This window comes from Cnephaeus nilssonii (assembly GCF_951640355.1).
Source record: "Cnephaeus nilssonii genome assembly, chromosome: 1".
In the NCBI taxonomy this organism is placed as follows: Eukaryota; Metazoa; Chordata; class Mammalia; order Chiroptera; family Vespertilionidae; genus Cnephaeus; species Cnephaeus nilssonii.
In genome coordinates this window covers 74,698,934-74,721,585 of record NC_137072.1, presented here as the reverse complement: position 1 = coordinate 74,721,585, position 22,652 = coordinate 74,698,934, and the positions used below count along the sequence as shown (strand labels likewise).

Genomic DNA, 22,652 nt, shown 5'->3' with positions numbered 1-22,652 from the left:
AGCTATTCAGCAAGGACTTACCACAAACACACTCATCAGAAACAAGGCAACATGCAAAGAGTTGCATCATCCAAAACTTTTCTAAAAACAGCTGCCTTACCCTGACTGGTTTGGCTCAGTGGATAGAGTATCAGCCTGTAGACTGAAGGGTCCCAGGTTTGATTCTGGTCAAGGGCACATGCCCGGGTTGTGAGCTTGATCCACAGTAGGGGGTGTGCAGGAGGCAGCCGATAAATGATTCTCACTCATCATATATATATCTCTCTCTCCCTTCCTCTCTGAAATCAATAAAAATATATTTTTTAAAAAACAGCTGCCTCTATTAAACTCATCTAGAACTAACATCAGGAATACATTTTCCTGCCCAAAGCTGGTCCAAAAACAGGTGTTTAGTTAAGACCTGGATCTATACAAAACCACTTACAAATAACTAATAAGCAAAGAGCCAACCCATCTAAAATGTATACCAAAAAAAAAACTTGTTTCATCAGGTGTTGCCTTTCCATATAATCATCCAAGAGAAGCTATTAAGCCAACAATTGTTCCATCCAAAGATCCCCACAAAACAGCTATTCAATCAGGAGCTTGCTCTCCAAAAACTCATAGAAAACTCCGTAGTCAATCAAAATCTCATCTATCAAAATATTTTCTAAAAGCTGCTACTCATTAAAAAAAAACTCATATATCTCAATCTTGTCCAAAGTCAAATCAAAGAATGTCTGATCACACCAAGTTCATCCAAATCCACTTATGAACAAGACTTGGGAAACAACCTAATCAAAATTAGTTTTTCCTTTCTGTGCTTCTCTATCCAAATCCAATTGAGGTTTTTTTCAAGCTCTCACCCTCAAACAAAACAACTACTATAACTTTTACTCTTCCTGCTACCACTACTTCTAAAGCAAGTTCTACCACCACCGCATCTGCTATAATCCCCACAGTAGCATCTACTATACCCATTAACACACCACTCTGTGCTACAACAGCCAAGAAGCTGGCACCTACATCAATTACTTTGAAACAGGAGCATCTCCCTGTGATGGCACCAACCTTACACTGACTCTGAAACACATAATCTCCTCACCACGGAATCATATACTGACCTTTCATTTGACTTTGAAACAACATATTTTCCTGGTAACTTCTACAAAACTGAAAGTAATTACCCAATTGGCAGTATTGTGTTAGTATTAACTCTGAAACTACATAAGTTTCCAACAGCATTCCAGAACCTTATGTAAACCATCATACCATCATACAAACACTGAAATCATGAATTACTCCTTTACACTAGTACTGCTTCTCTTATCCCTCCCATCAGCATCCTCATTTGTTGCCATTTGCAGGACATTCTTTCCCAATTTGAAAAATTCCCTACAACCAAGCTTATTTTTTTTTAATTTGTATGTGCGTACTTTTAATAGTTGAAATTTTTCTAGATAAACAGAGTACAATGTTACTACAGTCTATGAAACCCCTAAGGTTGTCTAGTACACATTGTGTTCACGGACATATGTGCATATTTCTGAGGAAATGATGTATAGAGTCAACCAGATTCTCAAAAGGATGCATAACCCAAAAATCTTAAAACTAAAACCAATGTGAAAGATCAAGAAATGTCTAGACCTACAGGGCTAAGAGATATCACCTATAAAACACTTTAATGAATCCTGATATCCTAAGGCATTTCAGAAAAATAAATTACTTCACTGTTTTTGCTCATGTCTTTTCCTTGTATAGTACATATTTCTTGACACCCAACTCCATAATTATATTATTGCAAGTTATCTGCTTTCAAACTTAAAATTTCTTGTTTAAGAAATTACTCAGCCTCTTAATTTTCGTTGTTTATTTTGGTCATATCCCACTGCCTGCTCAGTTTCCCATCTAGGGTGTGTCCCGTTTCAACTTGGGGTTGGAAGCGTGTCTGCAACAGGCAATCCATAGGCAGTCAGTCTCTGAATCACCTGAAGCCCAGACAGTCACAAACACTGACTCAGTTCAAATGAGCAATTCACCAGCACCGTACTCTAGGCTGGTGATGAGACACAAGTCTTCATCTAAGCCCAGGAACAACAGTGACCTAAAATTCAATTCTGCCTCCACGAAAGGAAGAAAGGAAGGAAGGAAGGAAGGAAGGAAGGAAGGAAGGAAGGAAGGAAGGAAGGAAGGAAGGAAGGAAGGAAGGAAGGAGGGAGGGAGGGAGGGAGGGAGGGAGGGAGGGAGGGAGGGAGAGAGAGAGAGAGAGAGAGAGAGAGAGAGAGAGAGAGAGAGAGATGCCCTCCACCTACACATTGATTGGAAATAAGGCCCAGAAGAAAGTGGGCTCCCTTCCCCACAATGAAGCTTGAATATTTAAGCTTCCCAGGAGGGATCTTTGTCCTTTCCATTCCCTGTTTAATTCCCAGGGACCAAAACAATGCTAACAGTCCATAGAGTGAATATATGTTAAATTAGGGATGAGAAGAATGAATTGATTGAATACAAAAATGAATGAATGTGTCTATGAAAGCTCGTTGCTTCCTTTCCACATTCTTCAGCATTTATGTTCTGTTGCTCCTCTCAATATTCACCCCTTTACCATGCAGTTCTCTGTGCTGTCAATCATATTTAGTCTTCAAATCCACTTAAAGCCCCATCTCTTCTCTGAAGTCTCCCCATAGTGTATACCTCTACAATTTTATTCATCAACATGTAGACACCATCTGGTGCAAAGCAATGTTAATGTTATTAACATAAAAGACACAAAAGAAATATAAGACAAGGCCCTGAGAACTCCCCATCTAGTTCAAGAGAACCATAATATAGAAAAATAATGAAGCCATATAAAAGAATTTTTGATTAGGAGCTAAATGAGTACTAGAAACAAACAAAAATACTACAGGTGATTAGAATTAGGTGTCTCTCCAACCCTATCTTTCACTGATACTCTTACCCCATTTTGTTCCAGTAAATATCATTCTTTCATATCTAGGTATTGGTCTGCCTGGATGCTCTCCTTGAATTCTTTTTTTTTTTTTAATTTCAGAGAGGAAGGGAGAGGGAGAGAAATAGAAACATCAATGATGAGAGAGAATCATCGATTGGCTGCCTCCTGCATACCCCCAAGGGGAATTGAACCCCCAACCTGGGCATATGCCCTGACCAGGAATCAAACCATGACCTCCAGGTTCATAGGTTGACACTCAACCTCTGAACCACACTGGCCAGGCCTCTCCTTGAATTCTTAGTAAATTTTGTTTTATTCTTCAAAATCCAGCTCAGCTGTCAACTCTTCTATAAGCCTTCTCTACCCTTTGGCCCCCAACAAAATAACCACAATCCCCTTCATGCCTATGTAAACTGCTAATATTGCACTTACCAAGCATATAATTACTTTTAACCTCATATTCATTGAATTTTAAAACATATGTATCCTTCAATATAGTACTTCTATACAAAAATACTTCTGTACTTCAGTACAGAAATACTTCCACATGTATAATAAATGTATACAAATATCCATTGTACCACTTCTATAATTATAAAATAAAAATGGAAATGGATTAAATACCCATCAAAATGAAGTGTAATGTAATGTAACCATGAAATAAATCTCTATGTACTGACACATAAAGAAGTTCATTATTTGTTAAGTAAACAAAGTAACTTGCAGAGCAATATGCATAATATGCCTCATTTTTTAATGCACAGTTATATTTTGATGTTTGAGTTACATGTTCATACATACCTGATAAAACAGGTACATCTGGAAAGTTATTTGGGAGGGAGATGGAGGTGAAGAAGGATTTTAACTTTTTTAATTGTCTATACTTTTTTTAATTACACAAGCCCTGTCTTCCTGAAATACCCTCTATTCAAATGGTAGACATTGGGTAATATGATGTCTGCAGCTAATAACTCACCTAATGAAGTGTTGGGAAATGAAAGAAACCAAATGATTTCACACCTGAGTCCTGATTGGTCTCTCAGTTGCCAACCCCCTGGAGTTCAGTTTAAATTCCTTCTACAAACTCACAACTCATCAAAGGATAAAATATTTCACCCCAGAAAGTGAAGAAATCAACTGGACTTTGAAAATTTTTTCACCTGTACATTTTGCCTAGTGGAGAGAAAGGTAACATTAATTGACCATTTTTCAAATCAGAGCATTCTGGGTTGTTTTTTTTTTTTTTAAGTATCATCTTTTCTCAAAAGGAAAAAAAAATGGAGTGAAAGAGTAACACTATTTTGTTGTTATAGGTAGCAATTTGAAGCATGAAGACTGTGATTCTACTGCTTTATCTTCTAGGATCAACTCAGTCATTACCAGTAAGTGCAATATGTTTATTTTATGTACAACCCACCTTAGCAGCATCTTAATTACATAACTATTTCTCTTCCTACCCTCTGTTTTGTGACCCAATCCCTTAGTTTCTAAGTTTTATTCTCCAAGGTGAAAGACGGTAAACTAATAAAGTGTTAGTGCAAATTTCAATATACTTAACATTTTTAAAGTGCATCGTAGTAGAACGTCTATTAATTTGGCAGAGCAATAGGGGAGAAATTAAGAAAAAGAATGCCTTAGATTATAGCTAGTCAAAATGAATAATTATTTTAGTTTCTAAAAAGAATTTAAGATTTTTGTTGGCGACTAAGTATTTTCTCATGACTAAAGAGATAAACTGGATTTTCTGATTTTTCCAGTTGAAAGCACAAAACATCTAGATTATCTAAACTCCAAAAAGACTACCAAATCATGCAATTGCAAGGGAATATTACACAAAAAAATTGTGACTTTTGACTTAGAACATTTCATCACAAAATGTATTTACACATAACAGGTGTGGTTTTTTTGTGGTTTTTTTTTTAAGAAAATGAGCACTTACATTTGAACACATACTCCAATTGTCCTTCAATATTTTACAGACATAGAGATGGGTGGTTTGGGCCTCTAAGTGGATTTCCCTTTGACTATTTGAGATGCTTACGTGTAGACATTAAGAAAATAATTACAATATATTTGCTATGAAATAGCAAAACACAAAGAAACCATTTTAGGGGAGCTTTGAGCCCACTTGACACTTCAGTAGTCATCCATACAATCAACAAATATATATTGGAAACTCTCTATAAACCAGATACTGGGCTAGTTGCTGAAAAAAACAGTGGTGAGGGGGAGAAAGGGCATGATCCTTCATGTTGTTCACTACACAATAAATGCTAATAAGTAATTTTTTAAAAGAACTATCAAATAATAAGTTGTAACTATGATTAGTCCTATGAAGGAGAAGAAGAGCGTAATCTTGTAGGAAGGGGATGGGACAGACATGAATAAATAACCTCCTTATTTCTTTCCAAATGATACATACATCCTTCTTGAAAGAGTTTATCTGCAAAAATTCAATTTCTAAACAAGGTAAATTAGGAAGTTAATTTTTTTGTAAACCACAGATTTCCCACTTCACCAAATAAATTTACCAAAAGGTTCTCCTAAATAGGGTGTCTCTACTATATTTTAAATTACCATCCATTGTGTAAAAACTCAAGAGAAATAAAACTTTCCAGAAGCACTGCTATCATTCAAGGTAAACTGAGGAGTAGCATGCAGGTCAATGCAGGTTGCTAATAGCCAATAACAGGAGAGCAGCTACAGTTAGTGGTACAGGGGATGCAGGCGGTGACACTAAGATATCTATTAGGTATAACAGCGGTATTTGTCAACCAAAAAATCAGGACACATGGATGAGATTTTTAAAATTATTTGTGAGTTTATTGAATTACTAGAGGCCCAGTGCACGAAATTCATGCACGGAAGGAGGGGTGTCCCTCAGCCCAGCCTGCACCCTCTCCAATCTGGGACCCCTCGAGGGATATCCAACTGCCCATTTAGACCCGATCCCAGTATGATCGGGCCTAAACGGGCAGTCGGACATCCCTCTCACAATCCAGGACTTCTGGCTACCAACTGCTCGCCCTCCTGCCTTCCTGATTGCCCCTAACCACTTCTGCCTGCCAGCCTAATCACCCCTAACCACTCCCTGCCAGCCTGTTTGCCCCTAATTGCCCTCCCCTGAAGGCCTGGTCACCCCTAACTGCCCTCCCCTACAGGCCTGGGTCCCCCCCAACTGCCCTTCCCTGCAGGCCCAGTCGCCCCCAACTGCCCTCCCCTGCTGGCCTGGTCCCTCCCAACTGCCCTCCCCTGCTGGCCTGATCACCCACAACTGCCCTCCCTTGCAGGCCTGGTCCCTCCTAACTGCCCTCTCCTGCTGGCCATCTTGTGTCCACATGGGGGCAGTCATCTTTGACCACATGGGGGCAGCCATCTTGTGTGTTGGAGTGATGGTCAGTTTGCATATTACTCTTTTATTAGATAGGATAAAGGCCAGGTGCATGGGTGGGGGCCAGCTGGTTTGCCCTGAAGGGTGTCCCAGATTAGGATGGGGTTCCCTTGGGGCGTGAAGAAGCCTAGGTGAGGGGCCTGTGGTGGTTTGCAGGCCAGCCACCCCCTCCCCCCCCCCCCCCCGGAAACCCAAGCAGAGGCCCTGGTATATGGGATTTATTTATCTTCTATAATTGAAACTTTGTAGCCTTGAGCGGAGGCCAAGGCAGGCCAGGGTGTGTGGAAAGCTTGGCTTCCTCCATCACCGGGGGCAACTCAAGCCTCCTGCTCTCTCCAGCTCCATGGCTGCCGCCATTTTGTTGGGATTTATTTATCTTCTATAAATGAAACTTTGTAGCCTTGAGTGTAGGCCTGGGCCTGCCAGGGTGTGTGGAGAGCTTGGCTTCCTCCATTGCCAGGGAAACCCAAGCCTCCTGCTCACTCCATGGCCATAGCCATCTTGGTTGGATTAATTTGCATACTCGCTCCTGATTGGCTGGTGGGCGTGGCTGGTGGGTGTAGCAGAGTGATGGTTAATTTGCATATTACTCTTTTATTAGATAGGATCATAAATGCATAAAAATGAGTCAATTTGCAAATGTGGACACTTAAAACAACCTAGCACTTGTTTTCAGTGGCTCAAGTTTGGGAATTGGAGATGGGGCAGGTTGCATTTTCAAGAGAGTGGGCCTCAATAAGAAAGTGAACTCAAGTAAAGACTTGAAACATGTGAGGGAGTGAGCCAATGTCCAGGGAAAGAGCATTCCAGACAGAGGGGACGGGTGGAGGTGAGGCTCTGGGGCAGGAGTGGGCCTTACCTGTCACAGAGATAGCAAATAGCCAACAGCAGCAGTAGAGTAAGCCAGGAAATGAAATGAAATGGACAGTCAGAGAGGCACTGGGGCCCAGGGCATGAGGGGTGGGCAGGCCCCTGTAGGGTCTCTGGCTTTTACTCTGAGTGAGAATGGAAACCAATGCAGCAGCTGAGCAGAGGAGTGAAAGGACCAGACTGTTGTTTTCAAAGCACCACTCTGGCTGCCATGCTGACAGTGCATTGTAAAGGATGAAAAGAAATCTGCAGAATTTGTACCCACATATCTTAAAGCTTCTAGGGACCTCTAAGAATAAATCATTCCCATCTTTCCTCTTAAAACTGAGGGGAAATGGCCAAAGTGAAACCAAGAAGTAGTGGCAGCCCCAAGGTATATCCAAGTGGCCAAGGGCACATGGTGAAAGGCTACACCACATGGCCCTCTGAGATGCAACCAGAAGCAAGGGTGACAGAGGGGTGGACCTGGCCAGGGAGCTTCCGCCTGAATGCAGAGGGAGTGGGGAGAGAAGCTAAGGGAAGGATTCATTTCTTCAAGGACCAAGAACACTTGGGGGATCCTGTTCTGGCTCTGCCACTCACCGTGTCACCTTGGGCAGGTCACTTTGCTTGTCTGAGCCTCGGTTTCCTTATCTTTAAAGAAAACCATACAAACATAGGGTACCCAAAACATGTATACACACTTGAACAGCTGGTAGTGCAATTTTGAAAAGTGTTTGTATACATTTTTGGGACACACTGTACATCATACGGATTGCAAACACATATTTGCCCCTTAAATTCAGTGATTCTCAAAGACACTAGGAAAATACTCTGGCCAGAAAAGGATGTTCACTTCCATTACAGAAAGTGACTTGCCAGGCACAGGCAAAAGCAGAAAGCTCCGTTAAAATGCATTAGGAATCGTGGCAGAGTGCATTCAAGCATTAGGAAAAAGCAGATGTGAACAGAGCTAAGGGGCAGACTATGTATGTCATGCCCTCAGAAAAGAAGAAGACAGTTACAGAAAAGAAATGGGAACCTAGGAACTACCACCAGAAATGCATGTGCCCCGCCCCACGCTGTTTCCCACCACACACCTGGACTGGCGTTTTTCTACTCTACGGTTCTGTCTCCTGCTATGCACGACATGTTCCAGGAAATTAAAACCGCTCCAAAACACACAGAGCCTAAAGACAGACATTTTGCATTGGGGACAACTAGTTACATCCTGTAAATGAACGGATACAAAATCTCAAACACATCACTGCCGCGAAAATATTTATCACAGATGCAGCTCAAACCTGCTTTGGGACTTCCTCCAACACAGCTGGTTCCAGATCAGACAACCCTACTAAACCAACAGCAGCCAAATCAGGTGAGTCCTCCAATAGGAGCATTGCAGCCAGAGAAGGCAACGTGGTGACACTAGGGGGTTTAAATCAAGATTTACACAGAGTCTCATGACTAAACAAGAGAGAGAGGACTTCCTTTTTGGAGAAAAGTAAAATAAGAACAAATACACCCTTTTTTTTTTTTTTTTTGAAAATTTTGAGTCAGGAAAACAAATCATCCTCATTCTTTTTTCCTTTTGTCTGAACAATAATTTGTGTTAGTAACCAAATCTAATAAAATTTGAAAAGCAATAGCTACGGCTGTTGACAAAACTTGGCCATCTATGTCTTGTGATACCGTGACATGTCACGTGGTATTTGCCAGAGCTAACAGGGAGGTAATCTTAATAGAGATAATCTATAAAAATCACTGCAGATTTCCTCCAGTGCTGTTGTTTTTGATGAGCTAATGCATCGCTATAAAGTCTGTTTCTTCAAAGCATATATAAATACTTCTGAAAACTTCATTGTCTTTTGGCTCCTTACTCTTCCTCCCACTCCAGCCCCCCCTCTGTTCTAAAGGTCCCCACTTTGCCTTCATCTAGACTTTGTGAAACAACAGATAACACCAGAGTCTAAGGTCCTTTTTTTAATCTATGGTCATAAACCTATCTCTCTCCTTAGGGAACCTGAAGCTTACATAATTTAAGGATACTCTTTAAGAAAAAGAATACAAAATTAGACATGTAACATTAAGTACCAAAGTGAATAATTCATAATGAGATGAGAAATAAGAAACACACATTTTTAAAGCTGATAAATACCATAAACTAGGTAGACTGCCCAAGTGCCTCCCAGGGCCAGGGAAGGGGGCAATACTAGTGAAGCTTCACCTTCATGGCAAATCCACCCCTAACGGGAGCATATGTTACTTAAGGATGTCCACCACTGGCAGGTTAGTGAAAACAGACATCCTCTCTCATACATCAATTTCAATGCCCTGCAGGTCTTCCCTTCTTTAAGTCTAATACCATTGACACAGATGCTCACCATGGGGTCAGATCTGCAACTGGTAAGTAACTTTTATATCATTTAATAGCCATTGGTAAGTAAATATAATACCTAATGTTGAGTGTGTGTATCCACAAATGTACACATACGCACATATTTATTGTAGATCAATTGAAAGAGAAGAAAGAAAAGTCAGAGCTGAATTCTAGTCAACATGTCATGAACATTTTTTCTTAGCAAAAGGAGCACTAAAGGAATTACAATTCTCAAGCCTTTGCTCCTTTAGTTCTTTTTACCTCTTCCTCAAGTTCCTCTCCCCATTTCTTCAGCAGGCCTTCCTCTCTTCTCCCCACAACATGCACCCACCATTCAAATGCTATAACTGTTAGCTTCACCCCAACAACTAGAGAAAACCAGAAGGGATAGGAAGATTTTCATTTTTCATAAAATATCTGTATAGTTATTTAAACTATATATAGTTTAAGTTCCTTTGCTGATTAAAGTGAATTTTTATCTAGTAATCAGATTTACATATACTGGTAGTAATAGATCCTTTGCAGGCTAGATATTTTATTCTGACTCTAGAAATTTTCATGGGGATACCTATGAAGAATCATTTCTTCATAGGAAAATTCCAGTAATCATTGCTGTTAGAGCCAAAAACTGAAATCCAGGTTGAAATTACCTAAATTGTTCTCAAAGAGAATGGTTAAATGCCAAAGAAAATTTTAATATGGAAAAAGTTAGTCAACCTGTGGTTGTATTGGTAGACTAAACAAGTCTTGGAACTTCACCTCTATATCTAATTCTAAATGCCATATAGTATAATTTGCATAGTAAATTCTCCATGTAAACATATTTTACATTTAGTAAATACATGTTAGTTTCCTGAATGTCCAACTGAAACAATACAATGACAACCTTCTTTGCCTTACAGCTGAATCCTCCTCCTGCAAGAATGGCACCTGCTGCCCATACCCTCCCACTGACCCTGGGGGGATTAAATGTTCAACAGCAGCTGCAACCCCAAGTAAGTTCAAAAATGGGACTTCAGTTAAAAATTGGGGAGCGTCTTCTCTTAGGTAGAAGCCTACAGGGGAGGAAATAATTTTTTCAAGGTTCTTAAACATTTCCCCCAGATAATTTGTAGAGGGATGTTCTACCGAACATGGAACAGTCTTTGACAATTTGAGTCGTGCTGAAAATCCATGAGAACACACCTGGAAAACTGAGCATTCTGCCTCATAACCTCTCCAGAATACATTTGTAATGGGTAATAGAAAAATGTGAAGGGTTGGGAAGATTGAGAAGTCAGAAGTATAAGGAGGAAAATGAGAAGTAGCAGGATTCTTCTCTAACATGTTGTGTTTTCTACTGAAGACCTTCTGGGTGGCCAGAATCATCCAAAATTAAAATTAAGAGGTGAATAAAATTTAAATTCTAATCTCCTTTTTGTACCTTTTTGTCAGGCCTGCTCGAAAGTCCCCAAGTACTTTCTAGTTCTTACCTACTTCCCACCATCATTTGCTTTCATGGAAAACCCTCTCACATCCTATATATTAATCCTATATAATAAAAGCCTAATATGCAAATTGCCCCCTTGGGTGGTTGTTCGACTGGGAGTTCAACCGGGAGACCAGGAGCTCGACTGCTCACTATGACGTGCACTGACCACCAGGAGGCGGCACAGAACATGGCAGGCGTCAGTGATGCGGCGCTGGCAGCAGGTGGCAGTGCAAGTGCTGCCGGCCCCGATGGGCCCCGATGAGAGAGGGACTGCTGTGGGATGGTGGAGCAGGTGAGCAGGCGGTGCCAGGCCAAGGCAGGTGCAAGCAGGAGCCCGATTGCCCTGTCATTGCCCCACAGATGACAACCAGTGGCAGCGGCGGGGGGGCAAGGCTGCCGCTTGGCTCCCAGGCACTGATGGAGCCGGGCGGAGGCCCGGCCCCAATCAATCGCCCCACAGACAGGATGGTGGAGCAGGTGAGGGGGCGGCACCAGGCCAAGGTGGGGTGCCAGGCAGGGCTGCAGGGCTGCAAGGCTGGGGGTGCAAGCTGGGGCCCAATCTCCGCAGGCCACCCCAAGGGACCCCACCCGTGCACAAATTTGGGCATCGGACCTCTAGTTAAGATATAAAGGACATATTTAGGACATCAAACACTTAGGAATGTGTTTGAATTTTAACTATGGACAAAGCCCAAATATCTACCTTTTTAAAACTTCTTTAAATAGATTATTAGGCTCTAGAGAAAAATATACTGATCCCTTTATGACTGGACTAAGTCATTATGGATAACTTATTCTCCCTACCAGGTTATCTTAGCCCCACATAATGGTTTAAATTTTTGTAGAAGCTTTATTGTTTATTACATGCATCATATATAGTAATTATAGAGAACTTAGAAAATATAGATGAGCAAAAATAAAACTCATAAATTCAGTGATGGAGGAGGGGGCCACAACATAATCCTAATGGTCAGGATTAAACACTGTCAGCATTCTAAGATATGTCCTTCCTGTCTTTTTTTTTTCTATGAAATGTTAAGCACATATTTTAAGAAAATTGCCCTGCTCTAACCTTGAAGTCAAACTTAGCACATATTGTTTTAAAATATGTTCTTATAATATCTAATGTTCTATCATTTGATTTTTTTACTTAATAAATATTGAATAGTCTTTGTGTTTTGAAATATTCACTTATAACATTGTTTTCAATGATTGCTTAGTTTTTTTGTTGTATTGCAAAAGTTTGGTATTGTTTTTGTTTTTTTTTATTTTGCTTCTATAAATTATGCTACAGTGAACATCCTTGTAACTATGTCTTTGACCATATCATGATTAACTTCTTAGGACTAGTTCTTAGGAAAAGAATTTGTAGGTGAAAAGACATCAAAATATAATACTTTTAATACACATCCCCAAATTATGAAGCATGAATACAATAATGGATCAATATATTCTAACCATCTTTTTACTACTATGGATACCTCCAGGTTTTAATAAGAGTAAGTTTGTATTAATTACTAATTATAATTAAAGCTGAGTTTGACAAAATAATTTTAAGCTGCTCAAGTTAAATTTTACATCAGATGTGACTAATACATTTTTATACCTTTGTCCAAAATAACAACACAAGACACTCTAAGCTGCTTCATTAATTCATATTTGTGAAATTCTGTAACATAACTTTTACATTTCTTTTTTAATATTGAAATGTATACTTGTACTTATTTCCTACAGATATCTTAGAGCCTTCACTCAACATATTTGCTGCTTATTTATATCTCATTAATAAAAGCTATTCTCTGAAAAAGACTAGAGAAATGGGCATATAAAATGAACATCTCTTTAACACGTGATCCTGGCATGGTCCTTATGCCAACTTCAATTTCAATTATTGCCCTGCTCTAACCTTGAAGTTAGACTTAGCGCATCTTCACAATCACTCCAGTCAAATGCTTTAGTGGTTACTGTAGATGTTACTAAAGTTCAGTAGAGAGGATTTAACAATACACATTCCCCAACATGCAATAACATAAATCAATCCCCTTTCTCAGGGGGGATTCTTCACTCTTTCTAGGCTATCCCACCACCGAGAGTCCCCATGCCTGCCCTGCTCCTGTGCAGCCCCAGTCCTTCTGACCCTGCCTTTCCAGGGTCCTCTGCCAGAAACTTGGGCACCTGTCCAAAGCTCCCATTTTTCAAAGCAAGGCCAACATGGTGGAGTGAATTCTACATTCACACAACATCTGGTCAATCCCAGCTCTCCACTTATTACCTGCACTAGAGGCCCGAAGCACAAAATTCGTGCAAGAGTAGGCCTTCCTTCCCCTGGCTGCCGGCACCGGCTTCCCTCTGGCACCTGGGACCCAGGCTTCCCTCACAGCCTGCTTCATCTGGATGTCAGGTCTAATTAGCATATTAGGCTTTTATTATTATCGATGATGTTGGCCAAGTTACTTAACCACCTGTGGCTCACTCTCCTCATAATTTAAAATGGGAGTAAAATACAACCTACCTCTAGAGCTTTTATAAAGGTTAAATGAGTAATCATACATTAAACACTTAGAATACTTCTTACCACACAGTATATACTCACCAACTATTAGCTATTATTATTTCAAATAATTTCTCTAGCAAATAATAATAAAATATTTATTTTTACATTGGTGAAATATTAAATTATCTGTAATTACTTAGACATCTCTAGTTTCCTATTAGTATCTTTTTGTTCCTTCCAACTCATCTTTAAAAAAAAAAAAATTCAATTATGTTTTCTCCCAAATCTCGGGTCCCTTCCCCCCAACCCCCTTCATTGCCACCTTGAGATTAGTTTATTTTTGGTCAGTAGCCAGAGATCTAATGAAGAGGCAGGTTTTTCTTAAAAGTATGCACTTTTTACCTTTTGTTACTATGGCTATTACTGTGCTGGGAAATAATAAAGTTAAGAGTCTATTTCATGAGACTTCCAAATCTTTTGGGTTGGTTGCTATTAAAAGTTCCATTGTGATTACTTTCCTGACACTGTGTGAATCTTTATAGAAATAAAAATAAATCCTAAAGCCCTAGTTCTCTTTGACAAACTCTAGGTTAGTTCTTAAAGTACCAGAGTATACCAAACCTCATCCTAATCTGTTTGAGTATAAAGTCAGGACATTTATATAGTTACCAGTGACCTTTCAAAATATTTCTCAGTTCTAAGAACTCTGTCAGTGCCAGGGATTATTGAACAATGTCATCCTTCATTTCCTTCCAGTTCTCTGTTTTAACAGCGTAACTCCCAGGCAACCATCATGAGACTAACCATAAATGCTTCAAGAATTCATTGTATTTTAAAATATTCACTGTGTTTTCATGTATCTTCTTAAATGCCATACAAAATAAACACATGCTTTTTTATCACACTTTATATCATTATTTCTAGGGATAACTTTTAGTTTGGAGGTAGATTAAGGCCAAACTTATTTTTTGATCATCCAATGTACTAACTTCTACCTTCTAAATGTGCTGCTGCCTTGTACTGGTTTCAAAATCTTCCTGGGTCTAATCTTCTTTTTTACAAATTGGATGAGTTCTGATTCCCATCCAGCTCTATGAGTCTATATCTATGATTATAGACAATACATAAGTAACAAATACGTGTTGAACAAATGTTGTGTTTTTTAAGGAAGTCTTGATATTGATATCATCCATCAGAACTTACCTTTGAATATGTTTTTTACTGAATTTATTACAATTTTTTCCAGATGTTGCCACTTATTGTAGCACAACTTGGAGCCCAGGTAAGGTTATTTTGTATGATGTCTTTTGTTTTAAATGATCTTAGTGTGAAATATTTAATCTTGCCTCAACTCACCAAATAGTTGCCAAGTTTACTATTTACTTTGCACTGTATGAACAGTGATCATAGCAAGAACACTTATTGAGCACTTACTATGTGCCAGGCACTGTTATAAGTATTTTATTATTTATATGTACGATCTCATTTCATCTTCAAAATAACCTTTTACAGACAATATTTTTATTGCCAATTTGAAGATGAGTAACTGGAGATACAGTAATTCAGTTACAGTCACAGAGATAGTAAATGTCACAGGTGACACAACCAGTCAATTCTTTCAATCACACTGTTAAGAAAAAAAATAAATTAATGGGATTTATCTGAGTTATGATTTGGGGATTTATTTTTTAACTTCAAATTTACTTATTAACTATATACCATTTCCCTGAAAAATGATACAAACATTGCCTCTTCTCTCTCCCTTTTGTGTGTGTATATGTGTGGGTGTGTGAAAGGTAATTCTTGAGATCAAATTACCAAGGGTCAAGATCAAATATGAGCATCAGATGGCAGTTTTTACTCCTAACAGCAGAATCAAATATAACATTTAGATCAACTCTTGATTCCACATCTGGGAACACATCTAAGAAAATAATTTGAAATATAGCAAAGGTTTATTTACAAATATGTTAATCAAAATAATATTTATAGTACAGAAGAATATTGGGTGCAACTTAAATCTTAAATAAAGGAACATAATTTAGCTGTGCAACATTAAAGCCAATATTTTGTGATCATTCAAAAGTTTATTTATTAAAATATGTCCGTAATGTGGTTAAATGGTCATTGTATAGTATGAAAAGAAAAAGTAAGACAGAAATTGTATAAATGACATGACTTCTATTATATAAAAAACAAATGTGTGAAAAACATCTGGTAGAAAATACATCAAACTCTGCCAGATGACATTATATTATTTTTCTTGTTGCTTTCTAGAAAGCACTTTCCAAGTTTCCTCCTCCAATGTGCATCTATTACTTAATAATGGAAAAAATATATTTTTAAAATACGAAAAACCTCACATCACTCAAATAATGTTGCCGTCCAATATCATGTGCTGACAAGAGTTTTGCAATGCAAGTCACAAGGCCGTTTAAAATTTTGTTGAAAATAAAAAGTCTATTTTTACAATTTTTAAAATTAATTTAAGCTTTTAAGTTATGTTATACATATCTTGATGTTAATATATTAAAATTTGTCTAACAATTTTTGTTATTATTTTTAGGGTACTATCCTAAGCTCAGAGGAATTGGTAAAAAACATTTTTTTAATTACTAATATTTAAAATTCTTTTCAGTGCTACCACAATGCTGTTTTCTGTCCTCATATTAATAGTCTCTTTGACCACAAGCCCTAAACTCAGTGTCTACTACAATAAATTGAAATTTTTTATAGGTCTTTGCATTAAGTTATCCTTTGCCCAGCTGGGTCTTTTATCTTCATTATCCAGTTACTTTTCCATTAATTTGACTTAGCTTTTGTTTTCTGTATATTGATGTCAGATTCAGTTCTATTCAGAAAACCAATGCATATTTTTAACTTTATTAAAATCTAGGATGGTAAATTACTGAAATGCAATTATATGTATATTTATATATATATGAATGGCCAGATTATTATGACCACCTGACATTTGTAGGCAAATTAGCCGTACACTGCATCATATGGGATATGGAAACCAAAGGCCTGTTCAAATACCTTTGCTGTCTGCAGTTACCAAGATAAAACGTCTCCAAGTCGCACAGAAACACAAGGATTGGACAGTCATGCATTGGAAAAAAGTCATGTGGTCCGATGAATCATGTTTCCAGTTGCATCATGCATATGGCAGAGTGAGAATTACAGCATGAAAGCATGCATCTCACATGCATGAGTACAACCCTTCAAGCTGGTGGGGGCAGTGTTATGGTTTAGGACATGTTTTCCTGGCATGATTTGGGCTCTTTAATTCGTGTGGAACAACGTCTGAATAGCACAACATACCTAAGTATCATTGCTGATCAAGTTCATCCTATCATGTTGATGGTGTATCCCAATGGAGATGGCTTCTTCCAACAATACAATGCACCACGTCACAGTGCTCGTATTGTGCAGGAGTGGTTTCAAGAACATGAGGGAGACCTTACCTTGCTTAGGTGGTAAAGTCACCAGATCTCAATCCAATGGAGCATTTGTGGGACGAAGGTAAAAGAGCCATCAGGCAGCTGGTCCCACAACCATCAAATCTCACAGAACCGGACAGTGCTATTCATCAGGCATGGTGTCAGATTCCTCGCATCACCTTTCAACATCTCGTGGAGTCAATGCCAAGAAGAATCGCCACAGTACTGAAGGCAAAAGGTGGCCCAAAGAAGTACTGATGGGGTGGTCATAATAATCTGGATATATATATATATATATATATATCAGGAAAACTTAATTTTCTTGACTTAAATTTTTAATTTTTGTAGGAAAATATATTTTTTAGTGTTTTATAGTGATAGATGAATGATCCCCTTTGCACATGAATAACTAAAGGGCTTAACCTAAATAATACTAATATTATCATTACTAGGCTCTTCTATGCATTTTCTGTAAGTCATTTTTAGAGAAAAATGAATTAATATGGTATCTAAAAATGTCACTGAAATTAAGAGTTGAGGCAATATCTGAGAAGACAGTTTTTTAAAATTTTTCTGTTGTGAAAAAAGGTAGAGACTTGATAGATTGTCCATAAATAAAATAATGGGGCTGTTTTGTCAACATTAACACATTAACACCCATGTTTACCAATTTTTTGAGCCAATTCTATATAACAGGCACCTTAGTAGATTCTTTTTTTTTCTTTATTGATTAAGGTATTACATATTGCCTTTAATCCTCACCAAATTACAAAGTGGAAATTTTTAACCCAACTCTATAGATAAACAAACTGAGGCTCAGAGAGCTTAAGCAGATTAGGTTCCAAGGTCAAAAACGGATCAAAAGCCATTTTTCTATCTACTATGCCAATGGTTTTGAAACATTTTTTAGTAAAACCCACAGTAACAGCTATATTTTTCATTCAGCTAACACATAGACAGCACACATACACACACACACACACACACACACACACACACATACGTTTCATGAAACTATATTTACCCTTATTACATGAACTACACTAAGTAGTTTATAGTCGGTATAGACTATTCTTTTTATCTTGTTTTTAATCCTGGGTACAACCCACCTGCTTTATGTCAAGCCTATGGATATCATGATCCCCATTGAAAACTTCTGTACTCTACTGCTGTCTCTCATGCAGCATACGTTTAATTCTGGCTTCAATCCCTCATAAATCTGCAACGGTGTTTCCCAAACTTCAGTCCTGGACCTCAAATCAGGACAACTTGGAAGGCTGGTTAAAAATGCAGATTTCTAGGTCCTGCCCTCAACCTAGTCCATCGGAATCTCTCTAACAATGGAGCCTAGAAACTTGCCTTTATAACAAATTCCTTGGGTGGTTCTTACGAAAACTAACAATCAAGAACCATGTCCAAGGAAACTGAACTGAATCTTAATTGTGAGCTCCTGGCCCTTTTATACCGTGAGAACCCCAACAGAGCTGGGAGGTCCTGGAGAACTGGGTCCTGTCTGAACTCTCTCCAAAACCAGCCAATGTCAAAATATTTCTTCTTAGGTGGAACTTCTCACAGTAAAATTTTTCCCCTGGGGGAGGCGGGGGGGAGATAAGTGTGGCAGCAGCAGCATCCATTACCAGTGTGCAAACCATTGATAGTCCAATAAAGAGGCGTTCCACTGGGAAATCCCAAGGTATACACAAGTGGCTGAATTGCTAAGAGAAATATTTATGACCAAATATTCCAATGCCTTTGAAAAATACATCAAAAGACACATGAAGGGATGCAAACCATGAGAAGAGGCTTGATTAATCTACATGAATTAACTTTGCCCATTAATTTTTAGTCTCCTAGATTACTTTTTTAAAAATTAGGGAGCAGGAAAGACTATGGTTTAGGTTAATAACAGAGACCCAGCCTGTCGCAGTTCTATGGATTTTCTGCCTGAATCCTACCTCCAAATACACCTGGCTGGCTTGATTGCGGCTTTCCCTTTCTGAGGGGATTGCAGCCCAGCAAGGAATCCCAGTAATGAAGGCAGCATCAGGCTTGGCTCAGGGAGAGAGACATTTCCTTTGAAGAGGGCCCATCTTTATTATTTTCTCTGACTCTACCTTCTCCATCCTGCCATTCCTGCCCAAACTTATTGCCCTCCAAGAAGAAAGGCTGGTTGGCCTTTAAAATGTATTCCTTTCACTCTGTTTTCTGTTTCCTTCCCTCATTCCAGCCAGTGGCCCCGCAAATCTTCACAGGCCTCATCTTCCACCCCTTGTTCTCCGGAGCCATCCTGCCCACCAGCCACGCTAATCCAGACGTCCAGAACACAATCCTTCCTGCGGGACAAGCAGGAGTAAATCCTGCCATCCAGGGAACCCCAGAAGGCCCCTCCCCGACGCCCAGTGGCACAGATGATGACTTTGAAGTGACTACTCCTGCAGGCATCCAAAGGGGCATGCACATTCCTGAGGAAACCACTACCGGGTTCCCCAATGGTAAGTTCTCCCAGCCAGGAAAATGCCCTGGGTTGTGACAGTCATCTGCAGAGAGTGAGAGAAGAGTTCTTTGTCTTGTTGACAAGCACAGATCTTAATGAAGTCAGGGAGCCCCTGTACTCACAGTAGTGCAGCAATGGGAGGGAATATTTTTACCGGGCCACCAACCCTATCGGCTGGACCCAGAAGAAGACATTTAATTGCTGGCATACATACTTTCCACCTTAGGCTGGACCTGGAAATATTTTGAAACAGACTGACTCTCCTTTTCCCATCTCAGACACACACAGGCCCACAGCAGACGCAGTTAATCAGTCATGATCCTCTTTTCCACTCACTGATTATGGATGAGCCTCCAACTTCTCCCGAACTTAATGCTACAAGCAGCCACTAGTAACACACTGCACTTAGCACATAGACGAACCCATGTGCCGTTCTCCTCAGGTGGGACTTGAGAAATGTTGCAAAAATAAGCTCTTCTAGAGGGAACAATCTAAGATAATAGTTTAACAAGTGTGTATGTCTGGAACCAAATGTCCTTGGAGATAACAAAAGAACAATTTGATATTGATACTCTTGCTCCTAAAAAAAAAAATTCTGATGTCAGGTAAAAATGTTTAAATTCAATGTGCTTTGACCTCATTTTAAAAGTGTTTTCTTTTCTTCCAGGAATTCAGTAAGCTGTTGCAAATTTTTTCAACTAAACCACCTTAAGTGTGGTGATACATAGAAGTATTTGTCACTGAGCATATTATGAAAAAAAATTGAGACACTGAAGAATACCAGAAGAAATTCTTAGTTCACTAAAAACTTTCTTGAAATTTCAGAAAACATATTCTTCCTAGAGAATACTGACTTCTGAAAAAGAGTAATTAAATAGATGATTTGTCTTTGAAATGTAACATTACACTATCTTGGATGTAGATGATACGTACATTAAAACATATTTTGAAAATTGATGTTTTCTTCTTTGAGGACGGAAGTTAGACGTTTTTGGAGATGACCCTCAGGTCTAAGAGTATCTGTAGTCGTGGGAATGGATACCCAGCAATGGAAGGAAATGCTCTGATTTCCTCACAACCACCTGAGGACTTACTCTCTCCCCTAAGAGCTACAAATTTAATTTCAACATGGAAATTATTTTTGATTGTCTAAAATATACAGTGGAAACAAAGAATTGTAACTCATATTGTTTCTCAAGCTACTTACATACAGAGCTAGTGATTATGGTGTCTAATGCTTAATTTTGGTATGTCTGAGAGTGAGAAATGACATGCTAAAAGTTACTATTAAAGGTGATACTCTTGCTTCTCACACCTAAAAGATAGAATTTAATCTGATTTAAATTTATAACCTAGACCATTACAGTTCACTCAGAGTAGGAGAGGGTGAGAGAGATTAATACAAACTATACTATGGCCCCCACAAATGACAGATATGGATAGATTTAATAATATATCTCAATATATTTGAGTCAACCCCACCAGTATAGAGGCCCGGTGCATGAATTCGTGCATGAGTGGGGTCCAGCCAGCCTGGCCAGGGGGAGGGGACATGGGCGGTTGGGCGACCTGCCTGCTGGTCGAACTCCTGGTAGAGGGGACAATTTGCATATTAGCCTTTTATTATATAGGATATACACTGAGTGGCCAGATTATTATGCATTCAGAGATCATAATAATCTGGCCACTCAGTGTATATTCCCTGTTAAGTGTTTCGGGTGATTAAGGATTTACTAGTGGTTAAGGATTTATTGGTTACAGTATTTCAAATTTGCAGATTCTGAATAACATTTATGAATTGTTAAGACTTTCACAGCCAAATGAGAGTAAATTAGGATTCAAATTTCCAAAAATTTTTGCCATTAGTATCATGTGATACTAATTAAAAGTGCTATCAGAAGACTTCCTAGGTAACCCTCTATCAAAAAAAAAAAATTTACTTCTGAGCCTCGTTTTTCTCATCTGTAAAATGGGGGGGGGGGGGGGAAACCTGTCACAGATATCCCACAAGGTTAATGATAAGGGTTAGCTAGCTTAATCAGGCAGACAGGAAGGGAGGGGGTCCAGAGAGGATAGAGGCATCTTGGCCTGAACAATTAAAGCAGCCATAAGTTAGATCAAAAGCAGCCCTGACCTGAGCAGCCGGGAGAGCCATAAGGGGTAACAAAACATCTCCGGCCAAGACAGCTGGGAGAAAGCCATAAAATAGATCAAGAGCAACTCCAACCAGAACAGATAAGATGAATATGTGAAGGAGAGAGAAATGCCGCAGGATAAGGGGGGAGAAAGACATACATTCACAGAGGATAAAGAAAAGTCACAGGATATCGGGGGGAGGGGGCTGTAGGAAACATTTTCACAGAGGATAGAGGAATGTTAAAATAAGGGGACAGAAAGAGGGGGGACACAACGTGGGCTTTGACCTTTAAACTGGTACTATGTAACAGAGTGACCAATGAGGAAAGCAGGGGGTCCTAGATTAAGGGAAAGGGTCTCCAGGGTATATAATGCCTCAAAGAGAGCAGTGGTCACCCTCCTAGGGGACCCTCTGTCTCTCCATGCCAGGAGAGACAGCGTCTTAGCATTAGAAGCTTAGAATCAGAAGTTTTAGAGATAGTATCTGCTTGCAATAAAGTTTCTGTACTTCTCACTTACCACCTTTTGTCCGTGGCTACATTCTTTGAATCTATCTGGACAAGAACCTGGGGAAGAAATCACCCTTGCACCCTGCTCACCGGAAAACCCCAAATCATAAATATGATGATCAAAGCAGATAACCTATGAAAGTGTTTTGCAAACTCCAAATCACTACGAAATTTCATTTTGTTTACTTTCAATATCCTTCAAACCCGCTGAAATTATCTGTCCTTCCAGCCCCACACTTTCTCCCTGTACTTCCTCACTGTTCTTTATTAGGTTAGGTGTGTGGTTACCATCAGACCCGGTACATCCATACAATGGAAAATTATTCAGCTATCAAGACACAAAAAGTCATATTGTATCTACCTGAGGGAACCTGAGGACTTTCCAAAGGCTACAAGCACAGATGATTTTAAGCGTGCAATTTCCATTACTAACTCCCACATATGTACTTTCCTAAGACAGATCCACCCAAAAATCTGTTCTTTTCTTCTTCTCCCTCCCTAGTCACTCTTCTCCCACCTTACAAAGAAAGACCTATGTCTCATCTATCCCTGACTT

At 39.2% G+C, this 22,652-nt stretch overlaps 1 protein-coding gene across 1 annotated transcript; it reads left to right on the top strand.

The window, feature by feature from the left end:
• Positions 1-4,257: 4,257 nt before the first annotated feature.
• AMTN (amelotin) lies at positions 4,258-20,129 on the top strand (the record flags this gene model as incomplete). Its single annotated transcript, XM_079761845.1, has 8 exons — positions 4,258-4,311; positions 8,461-8,547; positions 9,510-9,575; positions 10,452-10,544; positions 14,761-14,796; positions 16,081-16,107; positions 19,185-19,449; positions 20,119-20,129. 8 exons carry the CDS (start codon positions 4,258-4,260, stop codon positions 20,127-20,129), a joined length of 639 nt encoding a protein of 212 aa, XP_079617971.1.
• Between the last annotated feature and the right edge of the window lie 2,523 nt (positions 20,130-22,652).